This window comes from Euprymna scolopes, chromosome 32 (assembly GCF_053919585.1).
Source record: "Euprymna scolopes isolate OS-2025 chromosome 32, ASM5391958v1, whole genome shotgun sequence".
Taxonomy (NCBI): Eukaryota; Metazoa; Mollusca; class Cephalopoda; order Sepiida; family Sepiolidae; genus Euprymna; species Euprymna scolopes.
Window position 1 is genome coordinate 7,804,752 of NC_136513.1, and position 26,894 is coordinate 7,831,645.

Genomic DNA, 26,894 nt, shown 5'->3' on the forward strand with positions numbered 1-26,894 from the left:
GCTTTATGTTTATTCTTATTCTGTTTATTTGTTTTTATTTTTTATCTTTTATTTTTATTTTCTATTTTTTATTTATTTGTTTTGTTTACCTTATTTTAATTTTATTCTTGCATAGTTATAGTTATTGCCTAGTTTCAGTGCGTGCGTGAGTAAAATAAAACGAACAGCATATATTCGCTTCTGAATTTCTGTATTAACCTGTGTGTATGTGTGTGGGTGTGTGTGTGTGTTGTGTGTGTTTGCCTGTATGTGTGTGGATGGGTGTTGATTGAAAAACACCGGTCAGTACTCAGTGACCATAGCAAATGTTTTTAATTTACAGACTGTAAGACAAAAATACTAAATTCTTAAGTACCTTATGCCATAAAAACCAAATGATGGGATGGATAGAGAGAAAGGGAAATAAAAAGAAGATGTTTATTATCTTCAAAGACCTCACTTGTCCTCTCACCGAATTATGACTCCCACCCAGGTTACATTCTAACTTTACAAACGAAATAGGAAAATGTTTTTTGATTGAAATATCAGTTTTCGACGGTAATTCTTGGCCTGAAGACGTAATCCCCCAACGCAGGTGATTACAAAAACATGTATGCACATATGTAGCCATTAATGTTTGTATAAATAAATTTAATATATATATATATATATATATATATATATATATCACTAGAACTTTGAACGAGTGATAAAAAAAAGTGTAGCTTTTAAAGGTTGATTAAATAAAGAATTAAAAATACGATGATAAATAACTTACCTTCTCATTTTAGCTGACAATCTGCCACCTTTGGTTTCGGCCTGAATATAAGATATCAATAAACAGAAAACTTATTCATTTAAACACAAAAGTTTTAAAAGATTTATTCATAATTATATTTTTACTAGATGTTTACATATTAAAAACAGGCAAAAGTTATGGCCAATTGACTTAGGAGGGCTTTATGTCAAATTGATGGTTGAATATAGTTAAATTTGTGCTCATTTTTTAATCAAATACTAATCCCTATTAATCCCTAACAATACCTCAAAAGGATACCATAATATGGATAGTTCACTGCATCTTATTGAAACAAAGATCCATACAAAATTTCAGCCAGATCGGCTCAGTAGTTTCTGAGAAAACCTCTAGAGTAAATGTGGTATTATGATGATTAATACCTAATGCTTATTGTGTCCCAAACAGATACCATAATACTTAGTTTGTTGCAAGTTATCATAACAAAAATCCATATAAAATTTCAGCCAGATCAGCCCAGTACTTTTCGAGAAAAAAATGTAACGGATAGATAGACTAAGAGAAATATAATATAGGTGGTTTATGTTTCACTATTCCCGATTAGACCAGATTGTGCATTGATATGAGTATTTTTATGACAGTTTTCTAAACCTTACTACTTCCATTTTGGCTCATGACAAATTGGAAGTGGATGTCTTTATTTGTGACACCATCACTAAGCTCTTTCTATCCGGTTTGGTTTTTTAACAGAGCCCCCTTTTTCCTTTACCACAGTTAATAAACTCTAGCTGCCTCTCTTTACGGTAACTCCCCAGAATATCAAATGGAAGCTAACAGGCGCTATACCTTGCCAAGGGTAACCTGGAACTGTGAAATGCAAGGGGCTTTCATCTTATAATACCCACTTACCTGAATACATACAGCATCTAGTATTCCCAAATAGTCACTCATCTAGTATTGAACAGGCTCAATATTGCTTAACTGGTGATCTAATGAAAACTACTATGTTAACACGATTATGTTGTGGTGTCATACACTAATTTTTGAAGAATCTTCTAGTGTTTATTTAATTGAATCATGTTTGTAAATGAGAGAACCCCTAAACAGAATGCATCGTAGATAGAGGACAGCAAGGTTCAGGCAGTTAACCTTTTGGAACAACATGGAAACCAAGTTTAGCAGGAATGACGAAGAGAGATTTGAGAGACCAAGATTCTAGCAGTCTGAATGGAGAATGCAGAACGACTGAGTATATTTTGAGATGTCCAAAAATCGATTAACAAAACAACACCTTTCTAAGTGTCTCCTATCTTTCTTTATTTACCTGTTCCCCTCACTTGTTTGTTTACAAACATAGCAAAAATATTCATCATCTTCTGTAAGAACAAATTGGTTGCTTACTTAATTTTTTTTTTTAGTGATATTGCTCCAGACAAGGCATGAAATCACTTGATGTAATGAGCTAACAAGAACAAAAGACGATTAATGAAAAGACAGATGTCTATTGGCTTTTGTTTTGAAAAGAGTATATTTTCATATGTGCGCAGTGGCTGGTCTTCATTCTCCGAGCGTCACTTTTCCATGAGTGGGCGGTTAATCCTCTCGTAGTAATTGAGTTTCTGTTTAACTTAAGATGAATCTACTCAAGCATGGAAACAATGGAAACTTGCTGCTTTTAAAGGTTTTATTTAGAGAGAGGTCGTTTATGAGGGGAGAGACCAATATCTAATTCGACTTCTTGTTTTTCTAACTTACTTTTAAGATGGGCAGAATATGAGCAAAATTTTAGCTTCCTGACTCCAACTGACTAGGAAATATGTTCTGTCCCCAGAACACATGATTTCATCTCTATGTCATATCATTCAACATCTGCATTTACAAATTTCTCCACTTACCCTTCTGCTTCAATCATGCCAGCTACAGTTGAATCTATTTCTGCTTGTGCTATGTGACCCTCGACAAAATTCATACTATTTAACATGATTTCTACTTACTGGTGTAGAGTCTCAATACACAACACTTATAGTAAGTAGCTTCATGCTTTGTCTGGATAGACTTCCATATTTCTTTTTAAAAAAGAGTAATTGGTAAAACCAGACACTATGCAATTTACATTTTGCTATGATCACATTCAGTTCTATTCTAATGAAGATGAAACTAAATATTATGACACATTTATTTATAACTTACAATAGATTTTCTGTGATTAAATGATTTAATTTCTTCTTTTGGCAGCCTGCAAGATCTTGTGTAGACAGAAGGAGTGAAGAGAAATAAAAGAAAAAAAGAAAAAAAAAGAAGAAAAGAAAGAAAAAAGAAATGGCCACCTTTATATGCTAATTCAATATGCAAATGAGATGCTTCTGGTTGGATATAAAAGAAGAATCTGATTTTTCAGAAGAGGTGAACGGTAGACCAAGATATTTTCTGGACATTAGGTTGATTAGGGGAGATTCAGAGAATGAGGGGGATAATGGACAACAGGAAGCCTAACAAGAAATACAACGTTGATCCCAAAGAGAGTGACGTTCGCTGAGATGACTGGATGACTACATTACGTGAGTGATTCAAGGGATTGGGAGGGGCGTGTGATTAAATGATTTAATTTGTGACAAACCTGTTCTTTTGGCAGCCTGTAAGATCTCATGCAGACAGAAGGGGTGAATAGAAAAGAAAAGAAAAAATGGCCACCTTTTTATATGCTTGCTCAAATGCAAATGAGAGGCTTCCGGTTGGATATAAAAGAAGAGCCTGATTTTTAAGGAGGACTGGATTTTGGACTTGACTATTGAAGTTGCGAGTTGTGTCAGCTGTGCGTCATATTTTGTAGTTGGAAGGTTCTTGATAGCAGAACGTAGAATGTTGGAAGTGTGGCATCGTTGCCTCTTGATTTTTTTTTTTACTACATTTTCTTATACACAACCATGACATGATGAAAAGAAAACAGTGATGAGAAAAATTCATGTATTGGAATTTTTACAAGAGTAATTAGCATCAATGAATATTTCTTTATCACAATTAGTGAGCGTGAGAGGGACAGGGTTCTTACATAATTATCTGTTTCTCCAAAAACTTACATCTTGATTCAATTCCTGTTTCTCATCCATAGCAGAACTGTCAAATTCATTCTGATTCTCCACTTGGCTTTTTCGAACCATTAGTCTAGAAAGAAAATAGATTTATAAATCAGGAATACAAAATATTTTTAATTAAAAAAAAATTATTTTAAAGCATTTCACTTTTTCTCATGTGCTCATTTGGAGGAATCTCCAAAGGGATGCATAGATGATCATTTGGAGAGGTGCCTCCAAAGGAATAGACAGGTGCTCATTTGAGGTTGGTTGGTTAGGTTCGTTAGTTTATTTAACCAGCATACAGACCTTCATTGGGTCATTTAATGCTGATGATCGTTTTGGTTCATTTTTTTTCATAGTGTTTGTTTGCTTAGTACTTTTTTTTGGGGGGGGAGGCAAGTTTCTCTGTTTTAGTTGAAATTTTTTTTTTTTTTAGTAAGGCCTTGATGTTATTTTTTTTGGTATAGTTGTATCTCTCTCAGAAATGAGAGAATATTGTCTGTGCAGGTGTTTTTAAAAATGTCTTTCATATTGTTGGATTTTAGGTAGCGATTTCTCACAGTAGCGTAGGCTCTACATTCCACAAAGATGTTTTATTGTGTAAGTCTTCTGGCATGTTAGGCATTGAGGTGGTTGCTCTTGCCTGAGTATCTAGCAGTGAGTAAGGTTTGTGTGGCCAATGTGTGTTCTGGCTATAAGCACTTGTTCTTTTCTTGATTTTTGTCCACGTTTTTAATCTATTTAGGCATTGTGGGAGCTTGCGTTCTATGGTATGTATATATTTTGACCTGCAATATATACATATAAAGATCCATCAACACTGGGAGTTAGGCACTTTGTTATGTTGTTTATTTTAATGCTAAACAAAGTTACAGATAGAATACTCCCTTGTGGGACTACCTCTTCTTGGATGTTGCTTTCTGAATAGGTTGATCCAATGCGGACTTTAAATTTGCGATCTGATAAGAAGCCCTTTATAAATTGTGGTAGTCTGCCTTTTAGATTGAGGTTGTTAAGATCTCATTATTCCAAATTTCCAGGTAGAGTCGTACGCTTTCTCCAAGTCAAAGAAGATTGACGAGAGGTGTTCGTTCCTTATAAATGCTTCTCTTACAGCTGTTTCTAGGTGAATCAGGTGATCGATTGTACTTCTTCTGTTACGGAAGCTGCACTGTAGGTTAGAGATAATGTTGGATTCTATGTACCACACTAGTCTGTCATTAACTATTCTCTCCATTATTTTACACAAACAACTGCTTAGTGAAATTGGTCTATAGTTTTGCGGGTTTGAGTTTTCTTTTCCTGGTTTGGGGATTGCTATTATTGTGGTTAATCTCCATATATCTGGGAATTCGCCTTCTATCCATATTTTGTTAATGATTTTTAATAGGAGTTTTAGTGTTTCAGTAGGTAGTTGTCTCAGGAATTCGTAGTGAATTTCATCTGGTCCCACAGCAGTGTTATTGGATCTTCTGATGGCATCTTCTAGTTCAGTTAGTGAAAGGAGTTTATTATAGTTTTCAAGGTTTTTTGATTTGAAGTTGAGTGTATATTTCTCTGCATTTTGTTTGATTGTTGTAAATTTTGTACTGTAGTTTTGGTTAGAAGAATTTTGTGAAAAAGTTTCAGCTAGTAAGTCTGCTATATTTTTTTTCATTAGTTGTGTTAGAGTTATTTATGACGAAGTGTTTGATTGGTATGGATTGTTGTTTACCTGCAATTTTTCGGATCATTTCCCATATTACTCTTGGTTCAGTCGAGGAATTCAGTTTGCTGACGTAATTTTGCCAGCATTCTTTTTTTTTTGTTCTTATAACTCTATTTTGCTTGTATTCTATAAGATTTGAAGTAGTAGGTTGTTTCTGGAATTTTTTTAGAGCAGCTTTCCATAACTTGATAGCTTGTTGACGTTTAGTGTTGAACTAGGCTCTGTTGTGCCTTTTGGTTGTTGAGGTTTTTGGGATGCACTCATTTTTTTATTTTTTTTATTTTACATTTTCACCCCAAACAAGGCACATTGCCACTTTGGTGTAGGGGGCTACTATCAGGGGTAACATCTACTGGAGTACTATGTGGAGGTTTGGGCAGCAAGATGTCTGCTCACGTTACACTTGAACTTCTGCACTTCAATACAGTTGGGGAAGCAGGGACCTGGAATGGAATTCCAAAGTGTAGCAGTTTTGGGGAAGAAACTACTGGACGAGAAAGATCTTTTACATCTAGGATCTCTACTGTGTGGAGGTGAGATTTAGCTGCCTGTCGGGTTTGTCGAGGGTGTTTACGTCATGGGGGCACAAGTGTTTGCAGTTCCTCAGAGCCTCTCCATTAAAATACTTGTAGAACAGGCAGAGGGATGCAACATTTTGTTGATGGGACAGAGGCTGAAGCTTAGATGCCAGTTCAAGGCCTATCAGGTTTTGAACCTTGTCTAGGCGTGAGAGACTAGTAGCAGATGCACCAGCCCAAATATGACAGCAATACTCCATACATGGGCGAATGGTGGCCTTATAGAGGTACAGGATACTTTTGAGTGTTAGTAATTTTCTAACACGGTAGAGAGAGCCTACCTTCTTTGCAGCAGCCCTGGTAATGCTTTCAATGTAATTGTTTCAACTCATGTTTCCTGTGAACGTTAGGCCAAGGAGTTTGAAAGATGTACTCTCAGATAAAGTGTCGTTGGCGATTGCTATCGGTGGTAGAGAAGGTTTCTTGTAATTATTGAAGGAAACTAGTTTAGTTTTGGCGGCACTGAACGTGACCATCCATTTTTGTCCCCATTCCACTACAGATTGGAGGTCATCCTCTAGTGTTTCTGCCATTTCTTTAGATATGCTTCCATTTGTTTTCCTGCCGTGCCTGTTATAGAGTGTGGTGTCATCAGCATATATACCCATCTCAGAGGCAATTTTGTCAGGAAGGTCATTTATGAATATTAGGAACAACAGAGGTCCAAGGATAGACCCTTGGGGTACTCCTGCATTTATATCATATTGTTTAGATGTATGACCGTTGAAGACAACCTGGATTTTTCTCTTATCTAAAACGGATTTAATTATGTTTAGTATTCTACCAGTGATACCGTATGATCTAATTTTCCTGAGGAGACTCTCATGCCATACCCTGTCAAAAGCCTTGGATACATCTAGAGCTACCGCTCTGCCCTCCCCAGCTTTGTCCAGTGAGTGGTAAATACGTTCAGAGATTACAGTTAGGATGTCTGCTATTGAACGGGCTTGTCTAAATCCATATTGTTGGTCAGTCAGAAGTTTAGCATCTGTAAGGTGATGGACTAGAGCATGGTTAATTAAGGTCTCAAATATTTTGGAAAAAAAGTGGGAGGAGGCTAATGGGGCGATAATTTAATGGGTCCGTTCTTTCGTCAGAATTCTTGAATACTGGTACCACAGAAGCAGTTTTCAGTCCGGAAAGCAAGATTCATTAAGGCATTTGTTGTAGAGTTTGGAGAGAACTGGAGCTACTTCAGTTGAGCACTTTTTTAATAGCACAGCTGGGATGAGATCAGGTCCACATGCTTTTGAAGTGTCAAGGTTTTTTATGATACCATGCACCTGAGCAGGGGTGATTTTCAGATCGTCTAGTGTTGCGTCTGTCCAGGAAAGTCAGGTAGGGAGTGGTTGAGAGGGTCCAGTGTGGAGTTTGAGGTAAACCGACTGGCAAGCATCTTAGCCTTCTCGGTTGCTGAGCAAACAACCTCGTGATTGTTGGTTAGTGGGGGAATTGTTGATTGCCCATTATTTACTACACTGTTGTAGATTTTCCAGAAGTCACGAGTTCCTAATTTTTGTGCTTCAATGCATTTTTTAGTGGTTTCAGTAAATTCTCTTTTAGCTGTCGCTATTTTTTTCTTAACGTTACTTCTAGCTTCTATGTACTTCTGTCTGTTTGAACTGGACTTATGTCGGTTAAATCTGCGGTATGCGGGTTGGGAATGTAACCATTTGTGATAGGGAAGAGAAACTATGTGTTGTGCTGCCCGCTGTGTCAGTAGAGAATCCCAACCAGTTTTTGTGGTGGACATTGAAGTCACCAAATACATGTACTTGTGTGCTAGTGTCAAGGGAGCGTACTGTGTCTATGCTGTCAGAGACTTTGTTTATTATGGTGCAGCCCTGGGTCGAGGGAGAGCGGTAGAGAAATAAAAGTAGCTAATGTTGTGTTGCATGTTAAGTCTAAAGCACATAAAGGCTTGATTGTCCGATTCTAGGTGTGTTTCTCTAGTCAAGGGGAGGGTGTTACGAATGTAAACTCCAAGTCCGTGCATATGTCTGTCAGAGTCCTTACGGCAGAGTGGAAGATATCCAGTCATGTTAAAGTAGATTAGAGGGGATGGAGGAGCATAGGTTAGTCTCACTTAGTGTTATTTCTATCAGTGTTTTGGTAAAAGATTCAACTGTGTTATGGATAGTTTCGATGTGGTTCAATCTAGTCTTGCATTTTTCCTTGAATATTTGCCAGTTGGCCTTGTTTAGGTTCCATTGTGGATGTTTTTGACTACTGGGTTCGGGGATTTCGATTAGAATTGGGAAGTAGTCACTGCGCCAGGTGTCATCATGCACACTCCAACTGAAATCCAAATATATTTTGGGGGCACACATACTTATATCAATGGCGGAGTAATTTCCATTAGCTGGACTGATGTATGTGAGTGAACTGTTGTTAAGTAAGCATATATTGTTTTCGTTAATGATTTCTATTGTTCTGCCTTTTTGTTAATGTCCTTACACCCCCATAGTATATTGTGGCTATTAAAGTCACCTAACAGGATGAAGGGTTTGGGAAGTTGATCAACTAGTTTTTTTCAATTCGTCTTTGTCTATATTTTCGTTTGGTGGGATATATGTAGAGCATACTGCTATAGTTTTGTGCAGAGTGGCCTTGATGGCAATTACTTGGATATTTGTAGTGATATTTACTTTACTGTGGAGTGTGTCGTTTCGGATCAGAATCGACACACCCCCTGAGGCTCTGCCTCCGGAATTATGGGTGTAGTTGAAGGATTGGAAGTTCTTGATGTTGATGCTGTCGTGTTTCAGAAAGGTTTCTTGCAGACAGATTATTGTAGGTTGTTTCTGTGTTATTAATAGTTGTAGTTCATTCATATTTGCTTTCAAACCACAACAGTTCCATTGGATTATTTTTTTTCCCCGTGGTTGGTTTTAAGTTTTGTGTTATTATTCTTCTGTGTGTTTTGTTGTGTCTGTCGGCTTTTTTATTTGTCTGGGGGTGTTTTATCTTCTACCTCAATCTCCTCCAGTGTTCCTATTTTATTTCCTCCTCTTGAGGTTGATTGGGATCTAGATCTTGGTTTGTTAATTGTTTTTTCTTAAGTTTTCGTTTGATTGGGTGATGATGTTTCATTTGGTTTGTTTATGAGGGTTGTTTTCATTTCGTGAGTTTTTTCTTTTTCTTTGTTTGATTTAATTTGAGTTTTTTTGGTTTGTTGGTTCTGTTTTTTTTGTTGTACTCTCTTTTGTAGATTGATTATTTCCAGAGTTCAGGATTGATGTTTTAATTTCTTTCATTAGGTCTTTCATCTCTTTTAGCAGTTGAGATAGTTCTTAAGTTCTTATTTCTAGAGGATTTTTTGTATAGCTTTGAAACTTTGATTTGTGTTTATTTTAGCATTCTTGGTTACTTCTGAGTATCTTGCATTCATAATTTTCCTGGCTTTCGGGAAGATTATATTTTTTGTATACTTTATTGTTGTTATTTCTTTTTCTTTTAGCAATGTTTTGCATCCTTTGAAGTCAGCTGAATGGTTTTCACTACAGTGTGAGAATTTGGGGTCTGTTTTGCAGTCACTATGTTTGGAGTTTTCACCACATCTTACACAGATTGGTGATTTGGTGCATTTGGATTGGTGATGTCCAAATTATTGACAATTGTAGCACCTTAGAGGGTTTGGGATGTATTTTTCAACGATTACTTTTAGGTATCCAATTTTAATCTCACTTGGGGAATTTGTGGAGTCAAAGGAGAGTATATATGTATTTGTCAATATAATTTCTCCATTTTGTTTCATTCTTATTCTTTTTACATCTGTAACACTTTGGGATGATAGATTAGATAAAATTTTCTCAGTCGAGCAATTTGATAGTTCACTGCATCTAATGACTCCTTTTGAGGAGTTTAGATATGGGTGGGGATAAGTTTTAATTTTGATATTGTTAAAGGTTTGCCCTTTGAGAATTTCTTTAGCTTGTGTTTTTTGTTTCAATTCGATAAGTATGGTGTTATTTTGCAGTCGTTTTATCATTTTGGGTTTTATTTTTTGAGAGAAAATTTTTTCCATTGTAAAAGGTGAAATTTTATTTATTTCATTTTTTTCAAGTATTTCCATTACTAAAAATATTGAGTTTTCTTTGATTGAGCATTTCTGTTCGTCCTCTGAACTGGAAATGTCGGAAACATCTGAAAAACTTCTTTTTTGGGGGGGTTTTGGGGGGTAATAAAAGCCATAATCAAATAAGATTGGTTTTTTCATTATCTTTGCTCCCCTCTCACCTCAGAGCCCTATATGAGAAGTGCCTGGGGGGAAACCCATTCGCCCAGGCTCAACAAGGATACAAAGGTGATACTCGATTTACGTGATATCATTCATGAGCACCTGTTTTCCTTTGATGTTACTCTGGGATACGTAGTAATTTAAAGGGTTTGCAGCCATGTCATGGATATTTCACTTCGTCGATTAACCCTCAACCACCGCTTTCCACCATATATTAGGAAGTAGATGTTATTTGTGGGGAAGGGATAGGCATATTGTGTTAATGATAGGTTTATGGGGTGGGCAATATATGGCGAAGCTTGACGTGACCAGCCAATTGATCGGATCGGGCCCTTCCAACCGCCCGTCTAGCCCAGTAAGGGCCAAAGTGGTGTGTTGAGAAGTGGGGGTACTAAAACCTGACCTCCAAGTCTCTCAACCACTAGGATCCCGTCCTAAAGGTATTACGGGTCACTACCTATGGCCAACAGGTAGCCCCATTGAGGGACTTCTACTCTCTGCAGGGGGGGGGGTAGTTGACATATTCTGATCCCCTGCCGACAGGGTCAAGTGGAATCTGATCAGATTTTGAAGAACAATTTTTTAATAGAATGTTTTTTTTTGCTTTTTTTTGGGGGGTTTCTATTTAACCCATCGTTTGGGACCCTAACAGGTACTACCACTCCGGTCAGAGTGGACTTGGGAGCAATGGCAATTAAAGGGTGGCTCCATACTCCCCAAAACACGCAAACTCGGGCCTCATCATCAGATATAGTTTAAGGCCATATTCAGGACCGGGAAGTAGGGAAGGAAAAAGAAAGGAGGGGGGAGGGGAAGGAGCTGTTGATTTTGTTTTGTTTTTGTAGAACATAATCAAGTTTTACAAAAAAGAATAGAAAACAAAAACAGAAATTGATGTAGGTGCATTTCGTCTCAGAAAGCCAATAGGCAGCCTGATCTGGTAGCACCAGTGTTCATTTGAAGGAGTCTCCAGTGAGTGTGACACAGGAGCTCATCTCTAAGACACACAGGGGTTCATTTGGAGGAATCTCCAAGATATTCTGCCGATCCTTTTTCTCTCATTTCCCCCATCTAATTAGAACAAAATTGACAAGTTCTGGTTTCCTTTTTATCACTGACAATTTAGTTTACCCAAGGAAGGCCAGGGGACACATCGACTGAAATGCAGCCAAATAATAAATCATAATTCCAAGAACTATAGTCTACAGAAAACTATGCTCGCGAGAAAGAACTATAAGTTTTAATAGAAATATGTTATACTGGTTCTTGTCCAGAATTCAACCTAATTAAAAAAAAAAAACACAGAAAAACCTTTATGTTGTATATACCCATCATGGAACAAAAATGTCATAGTCCAAAAATCATATAAATTAATCAAGCAGTTTTTTATACTTAACTAAGAAAATCAAATTTTATAAGTAAGTAAAAATGGTCTGTCTGATATCGCCATTTTAAAAAAAACAAGAACAGATAACTCCACATTCAATCAAACTTGCGAGATCAGCCTTGTAATGCTACCAATTTCGAATTAATCACTTAAAGTCGTTTAAAAATGATTTTCTTTATAAAATATAACTACTTGATCAATTTACATAATTTTTGGAATATGACATTTTTGTTCCATGACAGGTACATACATCATAAAGATTTTTCTGTTTTTAGGGTTTTTTTTTTAATTCATATTGAACTTTAGATTTGCACCATTACACTTGTGCCAGGTAGCTCTACTAGTTTCAAATAAAAGAAAAAAGCGGGTTTCGACCAAAATGCAAAGCACCCATATCCATGAGAGGCTCTAGTGATTTAAGTGGAAAACTACTATTATCAAGAAAAAGAAAAAAAAAAAAAAGTCAGGTAAAAAGTGGAGAACTCTGTTGCATATAAATGATACCTTGTGACTAGTTGATGACTGACAGTAAAATTAATTTGTTTCTTACTCAATGAGATGATGCATGGAAGTCTGCGATAAAACCATGTGGTCCACCACTCGACAATTATTAACCCCAACGATGTTTCCATTGTCTTATTCTCCTCCATCTTCTCTTTTAGTCGTGTTACTGTCTCTCACATTGGCAACTGCTGACAGGTGCACAGTGGCTCACAAGTACAAAAAACAAAACACAAATTCCATCACATTCCGTAGCATATCAGAGTGTGTGTGTGTAACAGTCTGTCGAAGCGTCTTTGTCATTGGTTGATGTCAGCTAATCTTAAACTCACAACTATCATCAACCGTTGCAAACTCAAGACTGTCAGCAACTGTTTCCAACCATTGTAAACTGTCGCAAAGCACACTGACAGTCCTAAAACTATCTCTAAAATATATTGACCGAGCCTTTGTTCAGTTCTTTGTTTCCTTTCATTGGCACACCTTGATTAATAATCCCATTTTAACTATTTTTTGTGTTCCTTTTTGAACAACTTGTTTTTTCCTGTTTTTTTTTTTACTTGCTAACACTTGGGTGGTTGGGTCTGGTCAGGGGCAACATGGATAGTATCACAGGTTATGAGGTATGTTTATGCAGTGTGATAATATATGGAAGTGAAACTTGGATAGTGAGGGTTGAGGATATGCATTGCATGGAGAGAAATGATATGAGAATGAAATGTGTAACGCAAGTCTTAAAGACATGCTCAGATCTAATGAACTCAGAGGAAGGTTAAATCTGGACAATATAGGGAAACGAATGCAGAACAGGGAGTTTCAATGGTATGGCTATGTTGAAAGAATGGGAGTTTCTGGGTTAGTAGAGGTTTGGTTGTTTTATGGCATATCAACTCTTTTCAGGTTGTTCAATGCAGAATTTTGGTAAAAGTGTTTATGTTTCAAGCTCTATATCTTCAAATATTTTTTCATGGTGTTTGGTTTGGTTTGGTTTGGTTTGGTTGTTTTTAACTTTGCATAACATAATTAAGTTTTGCAAAGAGAAAAGGGAAAAAAAACAACAACATCAATGTTTGATGTATTTTAGGTCAGGCAAGAAACCAATATCTTAAGACAGCCTGATCTGATAGCACCAAAGATGGTAGATGTAAAACAATTGAGGTAACAAATAGGGTCAGCTCACAGGGAAAGTGATAAGGATTGATTTGGAAGAAAGGATGATAAATAAACACCTGGCCAGAGATTAGTTAGTTTGAAAGTCAACTTCTAAAAACTGTCCACCACACTTCAACATGTAAAACAGATATTAAACCGAATATGATGATGACGACTAAATGGATGTGGGTACTTGGCTTAGTAGATGTAGAACAGTTAAGCTAGCAGGGTTAATTAATAGAAGTAACATGGGAGAAAGTGATAAAGACTTGTGAGAAAAAGAGATAAATAAAGACGTAGCCAGAGATAATTTTTTGTAAAATGTTAACAATAAGTATTAGATATCAATTAATAAATATTCTTTAAATTTTATTTTCTTTTTAAATTACTTACATTTGTTATTCATCCACCAATCATAAGGTATTTTTAATTCCACATACAATTTTCTTTTACATATTAACTAGCAGTACAGCCCGATTTTACTCGGCCCTATGTACTGTTCATAACTTTATGTGCATATATATATATATATATATATATATATATATATATATATATATATATATTAAAATGTTTGACTCAGGTCCAAGTAACCTATGTCTAAATTTTCAAATGTTTAGGCACAAAATTGGCAAAGGAGTTTGGTAGAGTCTGTAAAGGTCAATTCTTTCAGCTTTGACCTCTTGGCAGCCAAACTGTCGCCTAAAAACTGATTAAAAAACTTACTGCATGTATGAATACCCTTTATGCAAAATTTCAAATGTTTAGACCAAAAATTAGTTGAGTAGTTTGCTAGAGACCAAAAAGGTAAAAAAATTTTAACTTTGACCCCTTGGCAGCCAGATTTTTGGCCAAAAACTGATTAAAAAGCTTGTTCTATCTCTGAATACACTTTATGTAAAATTTCAAATGTTTAGACCAAAAACTGGCTGAGTAATTTGGTAGAAACTGCAGAGGTACATTTTTTTTTTAACTTTGACCCCAATAAAGATATGTAACTTAGGAAGTCAATTTTTAAAAGCTTTCAAACACATGCCGATATGTAAAATGAACGTTAAACTAAATATTATTATTTATTCACTAGGAGTTCTCACACCGGTCATCATCAGCAATCACTGACAATAATCTGTGGTATTCTCTGGAGTCTGAGTGACAAGTCTTCTCAGTATTCCAGTGCTCTCCACTTTTTGCGTTAATCATTGCAAATGACTTTGCGTTATCACAACAGCTGCTTACCATTGATTTCTCCCTGAAATCGAAATTAATAGATTTCCAGTGTTCTTTGCCTTTTTTTTATAACCATTGCAAATGAATTTGCACTATCGCAACAGCCGTTTACCATTGATTTCTCTCTGGCAATAACTAGTGGTATTCCCAGAGGTTTGGGTTACAAAAAGTCTCCCCAAGGCACCTGTTCTTCACACTCTTCCAGTGGAGGTTTGGTTAGTGCTCTCCCTCCTTGGTCATTCCATCCTCCTGGACCCTTCACAACTACTTGGTATGGTGCTAGCTATAAAATGGATATTAAACTGAATATGATGATGATGATGAAAAAGAAAAATAAAACTTACTTTTCACCACTGAAATCGAAATTAATAGTTGTATCTGGAAAAGCAAATTCCTCTGCACTTTTCTTGGTGATATCATTCTTTCGACTTGCAGACACCTCCGTTTTTATATTTTCTACTTTTGGAAGAATGCCATTTTTCTCAGGAAACTTTTCTTCATTATTTTCTCCATCTTCATCTTCTTCATCGTTATCATCTTGAGAATCAGAAGAATCTTCTTTGTCGGATTCTGCTTCATCAGCCAATTCTTCGTTTATCTGAGAGTCATCGGCACCAGGGTTAGCATCCTCCGCCTCCGTCTTAATCAAACTTTCGTCCTCAATTCCACGCACCTTACGTTCGCCAACATGACGAAACACGCTACCATCTTCAAGCTGCAAACAGAAATAAAATTGAGATTACAAAGGAAAAGATTAGCGAATGATTTTTTTTTTTTGCACCTTAATGTTCTCTACAAAACTTTGTCTCCCTTACATTTTTCCTAGAGCAAAGTAAAGCTTCTCTCCTTTCACCGTCAACACTCTGATCTTTGTGTAACCACAGTTAAAATGAATGGCTCTTACTTTGATAAGCTCCTAGGACTGACTTTCAGTAAAAATTGAAAATGGAAGATTTGCATCTAATATGCTTTTCCAGTTAATGGGAAAACGATTAAAACTATCAGATTTCTAAACCAACCCATCTCTGGCCAGGTCTTTATTTATTCCTCTTTCTCTCATTATGACCACTTTCTTTGTTTTCTTTGGCTTTCTCTTGCCAACTGACCTTGCTATTTCAACTGTTTTACATCTACTAAGCTAAGAACTGGCATCATTCTTTCAATGTGACCAAACCTTCAAAGTCTCCTGTTCTACACACATCTTCCTATACTGCCCAGATCTAACATTCCTGAGATCGTCAGAACTAAGCCTGTCTTTAAGATTCACATTACACATCCATCCTATCATTTTCATATCACTTTCTCTCCATCCAATGCATATCCTCAATTCTCATCAGCCCGACATCATTTCCATACGTCATCAAACTGTATACATGTTTGATAGACATTTCTGTTGATCTGCACTGCTAACAGTCTGCTGGTTAGCAATGACAGATGTAGAGAGTAAAAAGTGGACACAACCTCCTAACTTTCACTTCATTTATTTAATCCTCACATTCTATGAGTGATGCTTCTGACAAACGGAGAAAGAATTTTATTTTTCTAGATTAGAATCTATCCATCTAACACTTCTCGTCGACTAGTTTTTGACGTTAAAGATATATTTTTAAGACTCTTTAGATCAAATGATTTCATACCTTGCCCAAAGTTATTTCCACAAAAGAAAAAGTTCCCCCAACGTCCTAACTCTTGCGATTACATCAGCTTTAGTTACTATAGCAAAGCAGAAAGATGCTTGACATTTTTTCAAGTGGTTATTTTCTCAATACTACATGTCGATGGACCATAACATGTGCAGCAGTTACTTCTATGACGCAAACCAGTAAGGTACACACTACAGCTAAGGAAAGTAAGCCAGGAAAAGAATTTGACTTGACATCATTTATGGGCAGGTAACACCACCTCCCGACTGAGGGCTCCAACTTCAGAAAAACAGTCGCAAAATAGGGACTGAAACTGCACTGTAAAGTGGTTTTTTTCTGATGATAGTGTAGTGCTGGATCCGTTAGTGTAACTGTTAGCTATGAAGAACAAAAAGTTATTCAAATCCTGCTCTACCTTATGCTCCAAGTGTAATATAAATTTTAACACCCTCAATAACCTTGCCATGCAAATGTTTTTTTCATATCTGAGTTTTCATCTATTGTGTTCTTGCACACAAACTAGCTATCATATAAGAAGGCAATTTCTCCCTAAACTCATCCCCATATTTATCTACCCAAAAAGGAGTAAATGAAATGCTTACCTTAAAGAGAAGACCAAATCCATAAATCAGATGAGACGGGGGCAGGTAATTCTTTTTGCCTGAAAGAAAAATATAAGAAAAATGATAAATAAACATTATCTTTTCTATTATCAAATTTTTGATAAACACTAGTGATCGGATGACGCCAATATTTTTTCCCCGATTCCAATACAATTACTGATTCTGTTCTTTTTAAATTTCTAAATATAGTTTTCTAGGGGAAAGGGATTGAATTAATGCAAAAAAAAAAAAGAAATGTAACATCTGCATATATTTTTGCAAATGTAAAAATACACTAATGACTGTGATCTTTAGATTTGAGTTTTATTAGTAGTTTAAAATCAATAAATATTTATCATTTCATCATTATTGTGAGTCATGAAAAATTAAGTTTAAAATCAATAAATATTTATCATTTCATCATTATTGTGAGTCATGAAAAATTAAGTTTAAAATCAATAAATATTTATCATTTCATCATTATTGTGAGTCATGAAAAATTAAGTTTAAAATCAATAAATATTTATCATTTCATCATTATTGTGAGTCATGAAAAATTAAGTTTAAAATCAAAAATAAAAACAATAAAAGAATAATTTTGGGCATCAGACATTGGGCTCAAATTTTCTGCTTCTGATATCAATACCCTCCAAAATTCCAATTTTTTTTATTCCCGATTTTGATTAATCGTCTCAACATTAGTGAGCACGCATATTAACCTACTCGAGCATAGCCTACATAAATAGAAGGTCATTCCACTAAAGTCACTTAACATGAAACAGAAAATAACTATCTTTGTAATAGTTATCGATCACATAATTGTGACCATTGTACTTTATCCCCCAACGTCAGCAGGTTACGTGACTTTAGTGAAACGGCCTTCTATTTATGTAGGCCATGCTCAAATAGATTAATATGCATATTTAACCTATCTTCTAATTTATAAAACTCACTATGTCTGTCTGTCTGTCTCTCTAAACTTCAAAACTAAAAGTCACAGAGCAGCGCTAGAGGCCTTAAATGATTGGATTTTTTTATGGACCATTCTTTTATAGGTCTTTAGCCGATTAAAATAGTTTTAAGAAGTTAAAAATGGGTCAAAATTGAAAAAATCATCATACATTTTGTACATTCATCTTAGTTTATTTTTAATCAATTCATATGCATGTCAAATAGGTACAGTGGTAACGTCCTCACTTTCTTCAGGTGCATTTTGTTAAACTCAGGAATCTGCATAACGGAATTTCAAACAGAACCCTTTATTTAATCTATGGAGGGGGGTAGCATGCTCTTGTTCTGTCAGCCATGACTAGATATAAGTCCTAAGTAATTCACAATTGTATTATGAGTGTTGTCCACACTGAGGATTGAACCATTCACCTCTAAAAGAGTGTAACTTTACAACTGAATTATACCAAGTACTCTACTTCACTGCACCACAAGTTCTTGCGAACATTGTGAAAATAATACTCTAGATGATGACAGTAGTCTGAATACAAATAATATGAGTGACCAAGATTATTGATACTAAGACCAACGTGGAAATTAAGCATCGAATTATCCATTTTACATGCTGACACTACCCTTATATGGATAAATATATATTCTGAACAAAATAAAGAAGAATGGAGATTTGATGTTTGAGCCAGCTGGTGAGTAGACTATGTCTTGAAATGCAACCAATTTTCTTTAAAAGTCATTTCCTTTATTAAAACAAGCTTTTCATTGGCTGGATGTCCTTCCTGATGCCAATTCAGTGATGGGATGCTTCACCTATTCTTAAATACTGGCAGTAATTTACAAAAGTCTTTCTTAGATAACAGTTTCTACAAATTTTTACTCATGTTTCAGACTTCTTGCAATAATTCTAGCAAAAGATATGAATGCCTGTCCCCTTTAGCTCCCTTCTCCCCAGGCATGGATGAAATAATAGGATTACAGTTCTATCAGACCCTTACCTCTGATTATAAAACTTCCTGTGGTCAAATATTCTCCAGTAGGAGCTGTTTTCGACACTTGATCATGATAGACCCACCAAGCACTGGTGATGACCTTAGCATCCCAAGCAACACTATTACAAATGGCCATGCTCCCAGCTTCATTCAAAGTTTTTGGAGGAACAGGATCACCTAAATTAAATAAATAAAAAAAAGATGATGTCAAGCAGAAAAAGAACAAAGATGAAAAATAGCACAAAATAAAAAGTAAAAAAATAGGATAATACGTGGAAAGCATAGTTGCAGAATTGGAACGTATAAGATTGCGGTGATGGTGGAGAGAGATCAGGGGATAAGCAGCCACAACTAGCATGTGCCTGCTGTAAGGAAACAATGACTGGACATAAGTGTGAACCTAAAACTTTTTGATTTTGAGGCAAAGGTTGTGATTATGCAAAATAGATGCAATTGGTAATTCAAAATAAATAATCGGAGTGAGATCTTTTGCTCGAAGATCAGTTTGTTTTTGCACGACACATTACTTGCATGTATTTCGGACAGGTGTTGGTTTATCTCAGTTTTTTTTTTTAACTGTTGTAGGTGAAGAAAAAAAAAGAACTACTGCAACTACTAAAAATGAACATTCGTATTCTCAGTGAAGAGAAGAAAGAAGAAATACTACTGCTGCTGCTACTAAGAGAAAATGTCTTGCCTGTTGTTAGTGAAGAGAAGAAGAGGAAGAAACTAATCTGGCTTCCTGTAAAGCATCATTCATATTTTTCTGCAATATTCTCAACCGTGTTGACCTGAAAACGACCTTCTTTAGTCAAAAGAAAGGAAGTCATCTTCCATCATGATAATGCTTATCCTCACACAGCACTACTGACTGAAGATCTAGAAAGATTTGGTTAGGAAATCTTGCCCTATCCTATATATTCTCTAGACCTAGCTCTCTCAGATTATCACTCATTTAAAAGATTACAAAACCATTTAGATAGCCTTAGGTTAACATTATGGGAACTGAGTTCTCCACACAAGCGAACATACAAACACAAATGGATGACTTGAAGGTAAACACGATTATCGCCCTTTAACTCTGGTAATATCATTCTTAGCCATAAGGGGGCGATACAGCTACCTTCACTTCTGGTTTGTATCATTCATTCTCTTTCGCTGGACCTCACAACAAATGCAGATGTGATGAAAACACTTCTTGATTGTGGCAAACAGCCAAACCGACATTCGACCTCTCACTAAAGACTCACGCAAGCAACGTTACTCATTAATCATGTTTTGCTATGAACTGTTACAATCTTTAATTTGTTATTAGATACAAATAAATTTACTTTGATTGCAATTATATATCGGAATACTTTGTGTTTTCATTTCATGGCAAGGAGACTATGCGACTTTATTCTTCACTTAACAAAAGAGGATGAGATCGCCAAACACAACAAGTGGTGACCCCGTTCTGAACAACAACGTGAGAGGAGATTGAACAAAAGTTTCATTCATATTCAAAACCTAAAACATTTTATAAGTGAGGCATTTATAAGCTTGTTGATAGATGAAATAAAGTTATGCAATTTTTAGTGATTAATAGTTTTTGGCAGCCATTAATGATCTCTTATTTCCGGAGAGGTTGTTAAGGGGAAGGTAACAAGTAATGCATTTTACCTTTTCAGAAATAAAGGGCAGTTACTTTTGTAAAAATGCTGTCTTTAGGAAAATGCTTATTTTACAACTTTTACATTACTTCATCAAATTAATATTTTGTAAATTTTATGTATTTTAAACCTTTTATGTTATGTTAATAAATTATTATTCTGTATTATTTTTTATGTTTATGCTGTCTTTCCGGCATTTTATTTTTAAAAACAAAAGAAAAGAAATGAGTACTTCTGCAGTTTATAGACCATGCTGAAATAACATTACTATCTAGAAAGGCATACTTAACATGATGGAGGGCTAAATTTAAAAAACAGACAAAATTTAGGTAGTCGAATTGAGTTGTCGCTCTTGAATTTTAACACATTCTAAAACAATATAACAGCTCCCGTCTCTTTCATCATAAAATTTGATTTTCTTAAAAAAAAAAAAAATAACTAATTGATCAATTTATGTGATTTTTGGAATATGATATCTTCATTCCATGATGAGTACATACATCATAAAGATTTTTCTGTATTTTTGTTTTTTTAATTAAGTAAAATTCCAAATAAAGAACCTAGAATTCTTATGAGTCTTGACTCCTTCCAAAACCTCTGAATCCATTATCCTGATGGAGAGTGTACATACAGACCATTGTCATTGTTAGTTTATTATTATTAAACTGGGATAGTGTTTGGGAGAGCTGGAGAAACATCCAAAATTTGTTGTTATTTGTTTGTTTTTACTAACGAGTATCATAAAGCTTTCATTTTGATACAACCATAACTGCAATAAGGATTTGCGTTATTTAAGTGTACGCCTGTGGAACTCTCTTCCATTTGCCTGTATCCCACCTGACTACAACTTGGATGTCTTCAAGTTCAACATAAATAAATTCCTGATGAATCGCCCCCTTAAGTAAGACGCTTTATCAAATCTCCAATACTAACGATTACTACAATACTATCCCATTGATTACTGTACACGCAATAACCCTTATCTCCGAGTGGCTTCCAGGCCTTGATAAGTGGTGACCCCCCATGTAAAAAAAAAAATTGGAATATTTTCCAATTTTCACCATCTCTGGACAAATAGCTTCACTGCCTTGTAGATGCCTTGGGAAAGGCAAAGGCTAAAGGAGATAACCCTAACCCAACAAAATCCGATTTGGAGTCCTGACAGGCGAATGCTGAAGCACTGTAACAACTCCTGCAGCTACACTGGCTCTGATCGTATTGGTTTGCCTTTCCGTCAGACTTTGTCTGCAATACCAAGAGGGGGGCTCTGGTGACTGGGCAAACCTAAGTCTCCTTATCATCCGTTCAGGCCTGCATTTGCATCAATTCCAGCTCCGAACTGTATAGCCATAGCAGATGCTGCAGTGCACCAGACTAGATGCAAAATGCCATTGTTTTATCAGACCAAAGGTTGCTATCATCTTAAAACTTATAAAAGCTGAAAATCAGTCAAGGATAGTGGCTAATGAGATGAAGAGAGTGACAGTTTAGTAATGATGGCTACGATGAGAGGATTAAAAATGTTCACATATCACTTGATGTATTTAAAAAAAAAAAAAAGAATTTTCAGTGGTTGTTTATGTTGGTGATCTTTTAAACCAATATATTTTAGGTGAAAACATTTATTGTGTACTTATATGTCATGATGAAATTAATATAAATTCCTAAAATTACAAAAAATGATCCAGTAGAAGATGTGATAGATGTATTTTTAACCAAAAAATCAGCCACAATTATGTTCTGTAATGCATTAGTAAAAAAAATGGTGGACTCTTAATTTGCCAATTTAAAAAAAAAAATGGTGGACTCTTAATTTGCCAATTTAAGCCAAGGATTATGTGTCATACTGCCGGTTCCACATTTAAAAACATACAATAAAACTTGATAATTCGATAAATTCTATTTTTACTTGTAATTATATTTCTATCTGATCATTTTTTCATAATGTTTGGAATTCATACTAATTTCGCCATGACACGCAAGTATATGATAATGTCTTCCCCTGAAATGTGTTTGTTTTAAAGATCAGTAATATAAACAAGCACAAAACTTCTTTTTTTTTTTGCTCCTACTAAGTTACCAGTTACCTAAGTCAAGGCCAAAAGCTACTTGAGGATTAGAGTTAATGAAATAACTTGTTAGTTGAATGAAGAATATTATGACAGGATTCCAAATCATGAATGGAATGAACGAGATTTGATTACTTAAGAGAAGAACAAATATTTGTTGACATGGGATTTGAAGGCAACCATGTTTTAGTTTGCAAGGAAGGAGTATCTTGGTAATGTGTTCCACAGATGGGAAGCCTTAGAAAGAAACTGTTCATGAAAATTCCACCTGATGCTAGGCACACGAAGGGAAAACCGAAAGTTCTTTTCAAAATCACAGCCAATCCAGAAAACAGAAATTCTTCTCCTTTTGTCAGAAACATCATTCAAGGAATGTGAGGACAAAAAGGCAAATTATGAAAAAAGCAAGGGTTATGAGGTTGCTGAAAGTAAAACCAAGACCCATGTCACTAGCGGGCGCTCGCATAGCTCAATTGAGATATGGAAGCACAAAATGGAAACAATACCTCTGATTTTCTCCAAAACTGCTTACTTATATGATGAGATGAGGACTGTTAATTATTTTTGTATTATTTGGACTATTATTCTCATCTTGGTTGTTGTTTTTTCTACAATGTTTCGGCCAATGTAACCTCCAGCCATCTTCAGGTGTATTCACACTGGATGTTATTAGTGAATGATGAAAAATGTTTGTTTTTTTGCTTTTCCAACGAACATAGCCATTAGAAATTCAAACGCAAATAGCACTAAGACTATTTTTTTTTTTTTTTTTTATAAATCCAGGTCCATTCCAGTTTTTTATATGATGAACGTATATTTTTGAGATGACGATTTATAATTATTTTTTGTATTATTTGGATTATTATTCTCATCTTGGTTGTTGTTTTTTCGTCACAACGTTCAGCTGATGTAACCTTCGACCATGTTCAGGTGTATTCACTTACTTATATATTTGGGCAAAATATTAAGATATTTTATGTTAATATATTTATGTTTTAAAATATATTTATTAACAGAAACAATGAATGCATCGCGAAATATTAATTAACCACCTCAACATGTAATACCAAACTTAATTTTTTTTTAAAAATGTAACTTTAAGAACCTAAATGACATAATTTGCCTGAGGATGACGAAAATGTTCTAGTTGAAAGTGCTCATTATGAAAAAACAAACTTATGGATCCAACTTATACCACTTTGATAAAAATATAAAAAGAAAAATTCTGAGATTGGAAAAGGTAAAAAAGAAAATAATAAATAAAAATATTCCATACTTTTTAATAGCCTCAAATATAGTTTTGAATATGTAAACGTTTTTTATCAATTTTTACTTATTTATTTTTGGCAAACTATATATTTAAACAATATATTTATTTACAAAAACATGAAAAAAACAATGAATCCATCACATTTGTACAGTTTTAACAGTTACAAAATGGTGAATACACAAGAGAAAAATAGTTTAACGGTTGTACGAATAATTTTATTAGAATTCAAAACATTATTTCACATTTCTATAAATGAATATATTTTCAAAATATCTAGATAAATGAAAAAAAAAAGCTTTTAAAAAAGCTTTTTTAAGCTGAAACACAATGCGACACATTCATTGTATTTTTTCTGCAGATAAATATTTTTTTTAAATATCTAAATAGTTTACCAAAATATATAACATACTAGCAAGGCCACCCGGCATTGCTTCAGATTGTATAAGACAATGAGAAAAATTTTGAACATACTTGTTATTTTTAGGATAGAGGAATTTTTTATGTTTATGTATCATTTGCCATCTTGAGCAAAAGAATATTTTACCTAACATAGGATGGGCATTACACAACATATGTATGCCTTCGGGACAAGATCAAAGTGTAGTATCTGTTCTTCAGATGCTGCACTTCTATTTCTTGTTCTCTTTCGGTGGAGGAGAAATCCTTCACGACTGAGACAATTTTTATTTTTGTACCTTTTCTCCACGTTAAAAAACGACCCTGGTGTCTAACTCTGTCGTGGGGAGGCATAGTAAATAGGTACACAACATATGTATGAAATAATTGTACCTTCCCTAGCACAGGAAATTTACAGCACTTTTATGAAAAAAAAATTTCCTTACCTAAGCTGGGTAATGTACAACACATTTAAAATAATTTACTGATTTACATAATTTTCTGTTGTGCTAAATTTTCTGTATATCACAGATAAGAGTTTGTTTTTACATCAGAGTGCTATAGTGAAGAAGCACCTGATTTCTTATATAAATGTCAGAAAATGTCTAAATAAATGAAAAACAAGCTTTTAAAAAGGCTTTTTTTAAGCTGGAACAAAATCCGACACATTCATTGCTTTTTTTTATTCATTTCTGCAAATAAATTTTTTTTTAAATATCTAAACAGTTTACCAAAATATATAGCATATTTACTTAAATAAACATATTTTTTTAAAAATACGCAATAAAAAAAATAAGTAATAAAAAATAAGTAAGCAGTTTTAAAGAAAAGCAGAGGTATTGTTTCCATTTTGTGCTTCCATACCTCAATTAAGCGATGCAAGCGTCTTCTAATGATGTGTTTGAAAGTTAAACTGCCGTGTTATGGTCAATTACTGATGATTCGCTCCCATGAAACACAAAACACTGCAATCATCATCATCATCATCATATTAAAAGTAATCTAATATATTAAGAGCAATTGTCTATTTGTATGTATGTATGCATGTATCTATGTATGTTCAGCTAAAACAAAAACAAAAAACTATAACACAAACAGCCACAAAGTTGGTATATTTCTGATCAGCATTGCCCTGGATGAATAATATCTAAAATTTCAAAATAATTATTCCATTCTTTCACCTAAAACTTAACATCCATTTTACATGTTGGCAGGCACTGGGCAGCTTTAAGAAATTGACTTTCAAGCTAATCTATTTCTGGCCAGGTCTTTATCTATCCCTCAAATCCATTTTTATCAATTCCTCTCATGTTTTTATTGGCCTTCTGGTGTGAACTGGACTTGCTACCTTAATTGTTTTAGATCTACTAAGCCAAGAACTTCATCCATTTTTTTCAACATCAAAGTCTCTTGTTCTGCACACCTTTCCCTATACTGTCCAGATTAAATCTTCCTCTGAGGTTATCAGAGCTAAGTGTTTGGGCTATCGGAGAAAACTGGACTTATTTTAAAAAGAAAAATAAATAAAATACTAAGGCATTTTTTCATGGCAGTGTTATTGTAAAGAAGAAAACTGCTATTTTCAAAGCTTTTACCTGACGGGTTTTTGATGATGACGCTGCTAGCTCCGTGAAGATCAGCATGAACATAGATATCACCTGGAATCAAACAGAATGACTGAATATAAAAATGATAGTTATGGACCTTTCTTGAGCAGGTAATCATACAGTGACATAATAAAATAGACTAGGCATATAAAAATTCTACAATTAATAAAGACATAAGTTATAACTTTTTTTATATATATATCAGCAATATTTTTATATAAATATTTATTATTATTACCTACAGAGACTAGTGTTTCATGTTTACTCAATCTTCAGTGTAGGAAATGATACTGCCGATAAAAGGATTAAAACCCAGTTTAAAAATCATCTTTGACTCTGCAGCCTGATATTCAACCCCTAGGCCAAAATCAATTACCATGGAAAAGAAGGGAATTTAAACTACACCCTTAAAGTATATGGATAACATTGGGTAGTTTTGTGATAAAAGGATGTAATTCTTGTATTGACAATGTCGGAAATAATAATATGATGCAATTTCAGAAGAATGCATTTATTTCAGTTTTATTTTTGGTTGTTTTTGTTTTACGGCATATCAACCTTTTTCAGGTTATTTAATGCCGAATCCAATGATTTTGAAGAACAATTTTTTAATAGAGTATATTTGTTTTTTTTAAGTCGGTTTCTATTTAACCCATAGTTGGGACCCTAACAGGTACTACCACTCCGGGTCAGAGTGGACCTGGAAGCAATGGCAATTAAAGGGTGGCTCCATACTCCCCAAGGCCCGCAAGGTGGGGCCTCACCATCGGATATAGTTTTAGGTCATATCCAGGACCGTTGTATAAAGGGTTCTTTTTAAATTTTTTTATAAAGGCTAATTTTTTTAAGATATGAGAGTATGATGTGGGGATTGTTTTTATCAAATAACTCTTTAATATTGTTTTCTTTGTAGAATCGATTTCTTACGGTTACAAAATCAGTACATTCAATTAATATGTGTTTGATTGTGAGTGGTGTTTGACAAGGTATACAGATGGGTTGGCTTTCTTTTTTTAGGAGATATGAGTGGGTCAAGAGAGTATTATGGCCTATTTTTATTCTTGTTAATTTGACTTCTTTTCTGTTTAGTTTCGTATTTT

The 26,894-nt window shown here is 34.7% G+C and overlaps 1 protein-coding gene across 1 annotated transcript in view; it reads right to left on the reverse strand.

Annotated features, from left to right (window-relative positions):
- LOC145256202 (ribosome quality control complex subunit NEMF-like) overlaps positions 1 to 26,894 on the reverse strand; it is a 121,736-nt gene that overhangs the window by 35,172 nt on the left and 59,670 nt on the right. Inside the window, exons 19-24 of the mRNA XM_080114815.1 lie at positions 25,783 to 25,845; positions 18,807 to 18,977; positions 16,849 to 16,907; positions 14,948 to 15,318; positions 3,814 to 3,898; positions 758 to 798 (exon numbers count right to left, since the gene is read on the reverse strand). Of these exons, the coding sequence (XP_079970941.1) occupies positions 758 to 798; positions 3,814 to 3,898; positions 14,948 to 15,318; positions 16,849 to 16,907; positions 18,807 to 18,977; positions 25,783 to 25,845 (790 nt within the window). The remainder of the gene's footprint in view (positions 1 to 757; positions 799 to 3,813; positions 3,899 to 14,947; positions 15,319 to 16,848; positions 16,908 to 18,806; positions 18,978 to 25,782; positions 25,846 to 26,894) is intronic.